The sequence below is a fragment of the Pelobates fuscus genome, chromosome 3, assembly GCF_036172605.1.
Source record: "Pelobates fuscus isolate aPelFus1 chromosome 3, aPelFus1.pri, whole genome shotgun sequence".
Lineage (NCBI taxonomy): Eukaryota > Metazoa > Chordata > Amphibia > Anura > Pelobatidae > Pelobates > Pelobates fuscus.
The window spans coordinates 102,776,595-102,789,099 of NC_086319.1; the positions used below are offsets into that span (position 1 = coordinate 102,776,595).

At 37.4% G+C, this 12,505-nt stretch overlaps 1 protein-coding gene across 3 annotated transcripts in view; it reads right to left on the bottom strand.

Annotated features, from left to right (window-relative positions):
- Positions 1-12,505, bottom strand: part of NR3C1 (nuclear receptor subfamily 3 group C member 1) — a 231,607-nt gene that overhangs the window by 24,083 nt on the left and 195,019 nt on the right. For all 3 annotated transcript variants that reach the window (XM_063447391.1, XM_063447393.1, XM_063447392.1), the window contains exons 5-6: positions 1,075-1,353; positions 168-312 (exon numbers count right to left, since the gene is read on the bottom strand). In XM_063447391.1, the coding sequence (XP_063303461.1) occupies positions 168-312; positions 1,075-1,353 (424 nt within the window). The remainder of the gene's footprint in view (positions 1-167; positions 313-1,074; positions 1,354-12,505) is intronic.

A 12,505-nucleotide genomic window follows, 5' to 3' on the forward strand; every position in this document is an offset into this window, starting at 1 on the left:
TAGTACTAGTGTGTGAATGTTCCACTCACTGTAAACCCTCTAACATGGAAATAACCTTAATTCCGTTCCTCTTTCACACAAATGGGCATTTCTACAACATAATACATAAACTGACAACGAAAACAAGAATATGATCCGTATTACCAAATGAAAAAAGTGATACTTACTCTGTAATTATCAGATCTGGAGCAAAATACAACACACTCCCATTGGATTGCTTGTAAGACCTCCATCCAAGGGCAAATACAACAAGGAACATCCAGGAGTACTGAAGAAGGGTCATTTGATCATCCAGGTGCAAGTTCCTGAAACCTAAATATATTGACAATTATAGCAGTCATCTTTCTCTAAAAAGCCCCATTTTCAATTTCTCTCTACAAATTACTTCTAATAGCCAGAGAACGGCTACAGAGAAAAATAGACAGGGATGTTATTAATAGAAGTGCTGAATTAGCCCGGGTTTTAATGGAATAAAATCTTATAAATTATACATTGAAACACTTGCAATAATAGACTTTAATACAGTCTTCCATACAATTACAAGACCTTATAAGGGATTAACACTTTCAATGATGGATGCTTAATGTTCAGGGGGAAAAAACTGTTAAAACATTTACTTCTGGCTGATCAATTCCAAAATGTTAGAAATTAACAGGGTTATTCAATAAAGAGAAAATTGACAGAAATTCAAAGTGATTTTTAAATTTAAGGTCAAAACAACAACATTCTGGCCTTCAATTTGAAAGTCACTTACTTTTGTACATAACCCTAAGAGTCTCCCTTTTCCTCAGAAAGGTCTAAGCACCCTCCCTATCAACTTTTATTTGGTCTTGTTGTGCTATTGTGTAGGAATTCCAGACTAACACACTATAATCCTTATACACAATTTTCCATGGCCCAATTTCCTGGTAGGCACAGCAGACATGTGCCAATTTCATGTGCCAAGAGTAACAGACAGCCAATCTTAAAATGCAAAGTCACCTGCATTTAAAAAAAAATTCTACATATAAATTGTAGAAGATCCAAAACTAACAAATATAGAAATATATGCAACCTAAGACACTATTTCATTACCTGGTATTGCCTTTGCCCATTTGACAACAGAGACCACTTGCCGCCCTCCTAACATGTTCAGACTAGACATGAGTCGCCAGGCTGTTTCAGGTACGGTGCAGTCGTATCCAGCATACAAAACTTCAGGTTCAATCACCTCCAATAATGAGATCAGGGTAGGTGTAAGCTGAGCCACCGCAGCAGGAAGCATGACCTTATTCAAAGTGTTATCCGGAACTTCACGTACGGCTGTTGAGTTAGACGGCTGGATCCCTTTAATCTTCTTTTTTGTTTTGCGTGCTAAAATACAAGGATTTTACATATTTTAAAAAATGTGTTGTCATAATCCAATAATCCTAAATTGTACAAAACTACAGTATTGTCAATATATATAATTTTATATCTTACTGTTAATTTCCTGTAGAGCCTACATCAACCTCCTGATTGTGATTAAAGTTCAAATAACAGAGCAGGAGATAACTTCTAAAGTAAATACATTGTGCTGTAAAAATGTAATTTTTTTTCATAGCCATGTGAGTCAAAGGCAGTTATGGTGTGGTTAGGGCTGAATAAAGAAGTAATTTAAATGGCAGAGAATTGCAGGGCACAATCTACACACCAAAAAACTTTAAGTTGGTGTTTTTTTTTAAAATAATACAAAAAATACAAAAATCTTTATTACTGCATGGAGTGGCATTTTAACACCAGGACACATGGCTAGGCAAATCCTATGATATTATAAAAGTCTTGACACTGCATCTGTTAAATTGGTGTGATGTGAACATTTATGACCAACAATTTTCTAAAGAAAACTAGATAATAAAAATGGAAAAAATTATATTTTAATATACATACACAGTTTAACCAATAATAACTTGATTTCTTACAACGTCCAATAGAAAAAATGTACTCCTTTTCTAAAATTCAAAACATACAAACTTTTAAAATATTTTTGAAAGGAAATGCAATGGAAGCCAATGATAAAAAATAATAATAATACACAAGCAAACACAAACATTGTTTTTCTCAATATAAAGTCTATACAGGCACATGTCGAGTCTATGATGAGAATGGACATTCTGTTGTAGATGTTGTCCCTTCAAGACAAAAGCACTTGGTTCTTACAACCATTAGCACGCTCATCACAAAAAAAAACAAAAAAAAACATTATTTGAAATTGATCCATTGAGAAAGAATGTATAGTCTTCTTATTATTATGCATTTCTGTAAAATAAGTTTCACTAGGAGTATGTAGAAAAACAAAACTAAACTAGCCGATGCCTGAACAGCAAATATGTTGCATAAGTAAAAATTATTTCACAACAACCAAATTTTTATTTCTACATTTAACATTTTCTTCTTAATTCCTTTTCGTTTTTGGATGGCATTTCCTTTGTGTTGCATTGATACTGGGTTTGTGGATAACTAAAAAATACAACATTTAGCAATATTTAAAAAAAAAAACAAAAAAAAACGCAAAACACTGAAATAAAAGAAAAACCACAACAAAAATCCCTTCTAATCCCATATATAGTTCTTAAAGGAACATTATAAACACTTACAGCACTTTAGCTTGCTTAATTGCTTTGGCACTTTTATAAATTAACCTTGTTACATCCCCGTGGATGTCAATCAGACAACTGGTAATGCTACTTCCTGGTTGTTTATCTCAGTGGAGCTAAACACAAAAGTCAGATAATTGCCCAGAGCATCAGCCTTTCAAAGACTTCTCATTGAGCTACATTGGGAAGCCTGTGATTGGACAGCCACAGAACATCTGGGCTGGTTTGGAAGGGGAGGGTTTGCAAAGTCTTTAACTTGCTGAATTGCTTTATGTGTCAATAGTATGTCTTCTTTTTATTCATTTTTTTTAAAAAGTGCAGATTTCAATAGGTATTGGCACTTTTACAAACTTAATACATTCTTGACTGTCAATTAGACAACCGGTCTTGTCCCTGGTTGTTTAGCTTGGAGTAGCTAACCTCAAGAGGCAGCAATGCCCAGAGCACTGATACACACACGTGTGTCCTTTTAATGGCATGTGTTCACTTCTAGTTGCCTATTCACCTAATTTGTCATAATTTGGAGGCATATAAAAGATTTTTCCTAACTGGTGCTATTTTGCTAAATTTTCAGTATTGCATGTGGCAGGTTAATAAACTAATAAAAGAGATTTAATTTAGAATAGTATTCCACATAAATAATATAGATACAGATAACTGCTAAGTGTCAAAATGAAAACATTTCTCAAAGCCGACCTAAAATAAAACAAACATTTAGTGTGTATTGACAAACCAGTAACTTCTTCACTGTACCTCACAAAATAGCCTTAAGGATTCTGCTAACTTCTTTTCAGATCAATAGCTCATCGAGAGAGAAAGAGCTGTGCAAAGTTCACCACCTTTTTATTAACTTTAATCGTTTTTAATCTGTTATAGTTGTCACCATAAGTAATATAGATAGATCCCTTACAGCTTTGATTGAAGAAATTCATAATTTTGGATGATTCTCCAATTATACATTGACTATAGATAAAACATCTGCTATGATTCTAAATTTAAAGGGAAGAATCTAAATGAAAAGATAAATATAGATTTAACTGGGCCCAATGACCTACAGAATATCAGGGAATCAAGATAATATACCCTGCCCCATATAAAATATTGGAATGTAATTTTAAAAACCTAGTAGTACCAAGCAATGGAAAATCTAAAACAAATATGTAATATTGAGATATTGTGGTGGGGAAGAGGTTATATAATAAGATCATATATACATAGAATGTGACGGCAGATAAGAACCATTTAGCCCATCTAGTCTGCCCAATTTTCGAAATACTCTCATTCGTCCTCAGCCTTATCTTATGGCTAGGATAGACTTATGCCTATCCCATGTATGCTTAAACTCTTTCACTGTGTTAACCTCTACCACTTCACTGTGAAGGCTATTCCATGCGTCCACTACCCTCTCAGTAAAGTAATACTTCCTGATATTATTTTGAAACATTTGCCACTATAATTTAAGACTATGTCCTCTTGTCACTGGCGAAACTACCACAGTCGCAGGGGTCGCAACTGCGACCGGGTCCGTCATTCCAGGGGGCCTGGCCGCCCTGTTGACCCCTGCGACCAGGATGCCTGCCAGCATTTTGGTGCGGCCTCGAACGCGCCAAAAAATGCAGGGGCCGTATTAAAGGAGCCCATCGGGTGGCCCCAAAAGCATCCTGGGGCCCGGTCTGCACTGCTGATGATGTCAGTGATGATGTCAGAGCTGGGAGGAAGCTGTCACTTCCTCCCAGCCAACAGAGCGCCGTGCAGGGAGTCAGAGTGGGAGCTCTGACTCGCATCAGCATGAGGCAGCCACTGGACCCCAGGTTAGTCACAATATTTTTTTTTTTTTTTAACAGTTTGTGTTTGTGTGTGATAGAGAATGTCTGTATCCGTATATCTGTGTATGTGTGTCTGTATATTTGTATGTCTGTATGTTTCTGTATGTGTATTTGTATGTGTGTGTATGTGTGAGTGTGTGTGTGTGTGTGAATGTGTGTCTACATATATGTATGTGTGTCTGCGTGTGTATCGGTTTGTCTGCATGTGTGGGGGGCGGGGATGTATGGGGGCGGGGACATATGGGGTGAGGGGTAGACCTATGAGGGGCCCTATGGCAATTTTTGCACCAGGGGTCCCTGTGGTTTCCAGTTACGCCTCTGCCTCTTGTTGTGGTAGTTTTTCTTCTTTTAAATATAGTCTCCTCATTTACTGTGTTGATTCCCTTTATGTATTTAAATGTTTCTATCATATCCCCCCTGTCTCGAGTTTCCTCCAAGCTGTACATGTTAATACGTCCTAAATGGACTTATTTATTTAGATTAATACATCTAACTAAAAATGGCTAAAAGAAAAACAAAACATTTTTAACGATTATGTATGGTTAAAAGGTGGTACTGTTCTTCAGTATATCCAAAAATGTCATGATGCTTCAAAGATTCTCGGTTTAACAAAATGGTGCAATCAAGAAATGTGTAAAGAAGCTTTGAATAAAATGGAAACAATGAAAATAAAAGGCCTGGATTTAAACTGCAAATTATGGGTTAACAAAAGAGATAAGAGATACAAATCAATCAAACTAAACTTAGTAGTTGATAGCCATATACATTTTTGGAGAAAATAGAAATAATAAGAGGTGAGATTGCAGAGTACGCAAACTAAAACTTTCGAATACAACATACAAGATATAGATCTTAAAGAATTGATTAATAAAAGCATGAAGCATTTCTATTTTGTGTCAGGAATATAATCTCAATATCACAATAATTTTCATATGCACGAGTTAAAAACTAAATGTAAAAAAAAAAAAATAGAAGAAATAGGAAAAAAATTAGAAGAAAATTATAAAATTACCAACATTTGGGAAAATGGTATAACAGAGAAAATGAAAACAAAGTTAAAGTTATTCAGATATGGAAAAAAAGATCTTCAGCTAATCCTTTCCATTATAAGAATGGTTACAAATAATGAAGGTTAGAAAAAAAATGTGCATTGCCTTAATCTGTTGGAGGTTCAATGTAAAATCGCACACAGAAGGTATATAGTTCCAACAATTTTTTTTTAAATCTACCCCTCTATTTCAAGTTTCTGCTGGGGATGTTTCCATTCAACTGGTACTTTCATTTATATATGGTGGAAATTTTACAAATTGAAAGAACTCTAAACTAAAATATACAGTAATGTGTGAGCTCTTTAAACTACAATGTGTTTAGAAATAACTGTGTGTATATAGGATACATTGTTCTTGTTCTAGATTAAGTTTCAGTTGCATAACTTGCTACTAAATCACCAAACATTTATTACAGCACAGCCCATGGCCACACACCCCACTCACAGCCATAAATGTAAGTGTCCTTCTGGAAGGTATAACAATTAAATAAATATCCTGACAAAAGCAAATAAATAAATAAAACTGTTTTGATGCATGCCATAATAAAAGACCACCGCGCATGGTTTCTTATAGCAATTATATTAAGGCACCCTCCCCAGGAGCTAAGTGTACATGTGGTATTCAATATGGTTCAGAATAGAACTGTTGGTTATAATCTTTAATTAGCCACAAAGGAGTCAGCAATCTTATTTCTGTGCTTTGCACTCCAAATTTACTAAAGATCAATACTCAATTAAGTTTATTAGAAAATATGAGCTAGACATTCAGTCACTATGAGATCAGTTACACATTGGCATTTTAAATGACAAGAAGTCCTTAAAAGAAACACAGTTAGACACGCTTGTTGGCCTTAAGTGTTTCACTAGCTAACATTTCCTTTACATATATTAGTTTAAAAGAACATTCGCAACAGACATTTTATGTTGCAGTAAATTTAGCTGTAATATCTGATATACCTCCCGACAATCCCAGATTCAGTGAGACAGTACCGTTGCTGTTGTTGCTGTTGTTTAGTCATGCTGGGTTTGCTCTCTGATGCCCCACTTCTTGGTACAACAAAGACCATATCTACTATAGTGCAGAGGTTTAAATCAGGGAAAGTGCATCATTAAAGGACCACTCTAGGCACCCAGACGACTTCAGCTTAATGAAGTCGTCTGGGTGCCAGGTACCTCTAGGATTAACCCTTTTTTTTATAAACATAGCAGTTTCAGAGAAACTGCTATGTTTATAATGAGGGTTAATCCAGCCTCCAAATCCTCTAGTGGCTGTCTCATTGACAGCCGCTAGAGGCGCTTGCGTGCTTCTCACTGTGAAAATCACAGTGAGAGCACGCCAGCGTCCATAGGAAAGCATTGTAAATGCTTTCCTATGCGACCGGCTGAATGCGAGCGCGGCTCCTGCCGCGCATGCGCATTCAGCCGATGATGTCGCGATCAAGATGGAGAGGAGGAGGAAAGCTCCCCGCCCGGCGCTGGAAAAAGAGGTAAGTTTAACCCCTTCCTCTCTCCAGAGCCCGGCGGGAGGGGGTCCCTGAGGGTGGGGGCACCCTCAGGGTACTCTAGTGCCAGGAAAACGAGTATGTTTTCCTGGCACTAGAGTGGTCCTTTAAATAAGCTTGTAATGCCCAAGCTGTCCGCAAGGCATTTGGTCGAAAAGCAGAGCTCTTAAAAATCCTTAGTGCAATTGGCAGGCACTAAAGACTTATGAATGAATTTAGGTCTGTATCCCTAACACTATACTTTTCCTTTAACAGTAGTCATACAGTGACTACATGAACTTGGATTAGCTGACTGAGCACAAATGAAAAGAGTTAGCGTTTGGCATAGAAATCTCCAGCATTTAGGATGAGTAGTATACATACTGGAGCTCGTATATATAAAATAGTACAGATCAAAAAGAATATGTTTTTTGGGGGGCAAGTAGGACACGTTTTGCAAATCAAGACATTACTTCTGTATTTAGCAGGGATGTCTCAGAGTTCTTTGTTTTTGTCGCAATGCATTAACTTGACTCTCCCAAAGTTAAAAGGGCAATCCAGACGTGGGACGCATGCTTGATCATCTGGGATTGCTGTATCTCTCATGCCAAGAGAACTTGCTGGTATTTCAGGTTTGGATTGCCCTTACTGCAGGCATCAGTCCAATGCGTTTTATAATATGTTCTCTCAGTAATTGCACAAGTGAGCAAAAAGTATTTTGAGACCTGAGCGGTGATTTACCGAAGGGCAAGCTACTGAGTTTCTCTAAGCTTTTGTCAGTTCTCAAATGTTTCATATTCTTTGTTTTTGATGCATTGCATTAACTTGGCTCTCCCAAAGTTAAAAGGGTAATCAAGAAGTGGACCCTGTAGTCACTGTGCCTATATGATCGAATTTCCTGATGAGTTCAGCCAATCTAATTCATAGGAAGCATTGGGAGACTAATGCGCATGCTTGCCAAGCTGTACTAATTAATATTTCCTCAATGCATTTGTATGCAGAGCTTGGGATCACTGAACGTATTGAGCAAAGAGGACTGGGTGACTAGCAAATAGATAGGGAGAAGACCTGCATGACCTTCTCACGTTCCTGATATTCCCCCAACACATCAGTTCCCTCTTTTTCCTTAAACATGCCAATAACCGGTGTGCAGGCCCCCAGGTAGATCGACTGCAAGGAGAATCGGCGATCATTTCCTATAGCCCGGGTAAGCTGCATTTGAGATGGTTTGTGAGCCACACCATATAGGCGCCGCATGATCACTTTCAGCATTTGGAAGACCGCCAGACATGGAGCTGCTGAGGAGAATTTGCTGAGCTGATCTCCGTTCAAATCTGTGGCACGGTGTCCTTCAGAGCATAGGGAAAGACACGACGACGAAAGAGAGCCAAGTAAGTAGTGGGGCCTGACAGAGTGACAGCCACTTGAGTTGGCACTATGAAGCAGAGTAAACATTTACACTGCACAGCCAGCCGGGACAGGCTTGTCCCATAAGACTGTAGTGGTTCTGCTACCTATAGTGTCCCTTTGAATACTCCTGCAAAAAAAGTCTACATTTTGATTGATTAGGACATTTAGAATGGGGTGGCTACATTTAGATTGATTAAGATATTTAGATCGTGAAGTGTACATTTAGATTAATTAAGACAGTTCCACATGTCCGTCAGCGGACAGATTCATGGTAAATACATTAACTGCAAAGGCTGTACTGATTTTACCCTATTTCCAGACTTTCTCCAAAGTTAACAGAATGCAGGCTGAAGCTGAGAACATGTGAACACACAGCTTGTACAAACCCTTACCAACTGGTGACTGTGGCATCCAAATTTGGATCTGTCAACAACTAATCTGAAATTGTTATATCAGTATAGTAACATGGAAATCAGCATTAGCATGTGCGTCCTGTTGCCATCTTATTCCTCACAGTCTTTCTGGTATAAATGTATACAAGAAGTGTGGGCTAACATCATTCTGCACAACAGCTGAGATTACGGCCTCTGCGGAATGTGGCAGCCACAAGGAAACCATGCCATAATGCCTAGTGTGAACAGCAGTACTGGAACCTCAAGGAATCCTGCAATGCTATAGCTCTAACTATAGTAATGCTAAAATAAGCTCATAGATATAAAATTACAAATTAAAAATAAGTCATGTTTCTATGTTCTACTTAACGGGATACGAGGTTCTCCAAAATCATTTTAAAAAGAAAAATATGCTCACTGTTCCTTTAATGCCACACTAATTTCAAATACTGAAAAAAAACAATTACTGTACCAGGTGATACAAAAACAGGGCAAACATTTTATAAAACATAAAATATACAAAACAGCTATTCAAGTGCCTTCACAAAGTTCAAATACTTTGTGAAGTGTTACACAATAATGTTAAAGTGCAGAATAAAATGTTAAAAGGAACACTATAATCTATAAAAAATATTTAGCTTAATGAAGCAGTTCTGGTGTATAGATCATGCACATGCTGTCTCTATGCTTAATTCTCTGCAATTTAGGAGTTAAATTACTTTGTTTATGCAGCACTAGGCACACCTCTCTGCATGTGACTTACACAGCCTTCCTAAACACTTCCTGTAAAGTGAGAATTCTAATGTCATCTAATGTTTAAACTTACTTTATCCTCCTGGGAACCAAAGAAAGAATTGTCTTGCAAAATGCAATTCATTTTTGATGAAAAGGAAGAGGAAGTTCTCAGCATCCCAGCCTATCACTTGAAAGCCCAGGATGTCCTCTTTACAATACAGCAGGGATTGATAGAGTAGATCAAAAGAATAAAAGGAGATGCATGCAAACAAAATGCCCAGTACAGTGGACACATCTCAGGAGTTTATTACAAATTCTGTTTAATTTAGAATTTCGTATCTCCTGCTCTGTTAATATCTTGCTAGACCCTGTAGGAGCCTCCAGTATGTAATTAAAGTTCTATTTACCGAGCAGGAGTTTTCTTTTCATGCAGGCTGTGTCAGTCACAGCCAGGGGAGGTGTGGTTAGGGCTTCATAAACAGAAACAAAAGTGATTTAATTCATAAATGGCAGAGAATTGAGAAGTGAGACTGCAGGGGCATAATCTATTCTCAAAAAACAGCTTAATTAAGTTAAAGTTGTTTTGGTGACTATACAGTCCCTTTAAAGTGTTGCAACCATAACATTTTTTGGGAATGAAACAGTTGAAAAAAACAAAAAACTTACAAATATGGTGCGCAAAAAGATTTGATGCACAGATTTTCAACACACCTGGTGCATATAAACACAAAATGTAAGTATATAGTGCAAACTGTGTGGAAATATAAAAATAATCGACAATGAAATATTACTGACAAAATGAGAGAGAGTATAGTACCACTTATTACTATCGCGCTCAGGGAAGGTCAGCCCCTTGTGTGTGATGGATCTAAAATTAAACAGCACTCCTGTGGGAAGGACTTGCTATAACCAGTGCAGAACAAATATTTTGTAAATCCAAATGTTCAAAAGACCACAATTCAAGGGAAGAACGCGGGCACTCTAACAAACACCAAGTCCACGTAAACAAAGTTTAAAATATACGGATCCCGTATTGTTGTAGCTGTCTCTACTGCACTGCTCTCCACTTGCTTCATGGCTGCAACTCTATGGTGTGTGACGCCAAAAAATAAAAAAAGAATATACAATTCCCTCTGATTTCTCCTGTTATGAAAAAGATGTCTTGAGTCTATTATGTATTTTGCGTCAGTTATTCACTAATACGAGAACTTAAAACGTTAAGGTTAAAAAAGCCAAATTTAATGGCTATGCTTTTCTTTTGGCGTAAAATGTGAAATTCTCCTTAAACTCACTTTGAATTCTCACTTTAGCGAATAACTCTGTAAGTAATATAACATGATATGCTCTAATCCAATGCCATAGGTGTGTCACTCAAATTTATTTGCAATCCCATAGCCCCTGCAGTCCAATGGTTAAGCTAATACAAAGTAATTTTAAAAAATATATATATTTTCACAGCAATTTTAATATTTCATAAGTCCAATAAATCAGGAGGTGGGGTTTCCAGGGAGATGGAGTCAAATGATGCGGGTAGAGTTTTGCTCCCCCTATCTTAAAACTTTACCATCAACCACTGTAACTACATACTTATGTACAAGCCTCCAAAATATATAATTTTTTTCATGCATACTTAATAACCAGAGACCAATATGTGAAGCTTGGTTCTTTGTCAACAGCTTAACCAAAACCAAATGTCTGATGAAATCTACCTTTCTGTGAAAATACATGATTTTAAAAAAAGGGTTATCTGACTTAATAGCATTTGCTGTAAACGTTTCACACTATCCAAGAATATGCAGAGAAGCCAGAGTCTATACAGTATGTCTCTCCACCGCCTGGAACTGGAATTACTGTACATATTTAATTTGGAAAACAGTGCTGCTTTTCATCAGGGCCAGAGTGGGATGATACTGTAAGTCTGCTATTTACTTTGGGAAGCAAGACAAGTTCTTTTACCCTGAAATACTTGTCCCAGAAAAGCACATACTGCTGAAGGGGATCTTGTTTGTGCCAACTCTAGGCCAATTCAACACATTTCCAAAGGGAAAATTATGTAATCCATTTCCATAAATTCTATTTTCTCTCTCGTTCCCTTCTCAGAATTTGGCAGGGATCGACATCCAAAGCAGGCTGAAACAAGAGGAGACACAATTGCTCACTCTGAAATCCTTATATTAACACTCTTGAAAGAGGTGCAGATAGGGTTATACAGAATAGTCACTGAAACAAACACGCACTTATTTTGTACGTTTTTGCAGTCATTTGTTATAACACTGTCGATATATCGAAGAAGAGGCTGCAATACTGTTTCAACCGGTGGTGGATCATGCTTTCATTAGTCTCTCCTGTCTGAACAAACTTACTCATAGGAATTCTAGATCATGCCAGTGAAATATTATTCCACAAAGAAAAAATAGGGATGCAAAGAACGAATCCCGAATTTCACTGTCCTACAATCTTGGCAGGTCTCATCTTATCTCATCCTAAGTCTAGGGTGATGCAATACATGGTTTGACCCAACAACAAAAAATAAAAATTAGATTGGAATAAAAATTAGATATTTTTAAAGGGACACTATAGGCACCAGAACAACTACAGCTTATTGCATTTGTTCTTGAGAGTAGAAACATTCACTTCAGGATTTTTGCTGTATACACTGTCTTTTCAGAGAAAATGCAGTGTTTACATTACAGCCTAGTGATAACTTCACTGGACACTCCTTAGATGGCTGCTAGAGCTGCTTCCTTTCTCAGTCTTGCCTAGTTTGAATCACAACATTCAGTGTCTCCTCCCTCTGCTTGCAGACACTGAACTTTCCTTATAGAGATTCATTGATTTAATTCATCTCTATGAGGAGATGATGATTGGCCAGGGCTGTGTTTGACTTGTGCTGGCTCTGCCCCTGATCTGCCTCCTTCACAGTCTCAGCCAATCATATGGGGAAGCATTGTGATTGGCTCAGAACAACACTTCTGCTGATGTCAACAGGCAGCTTGCA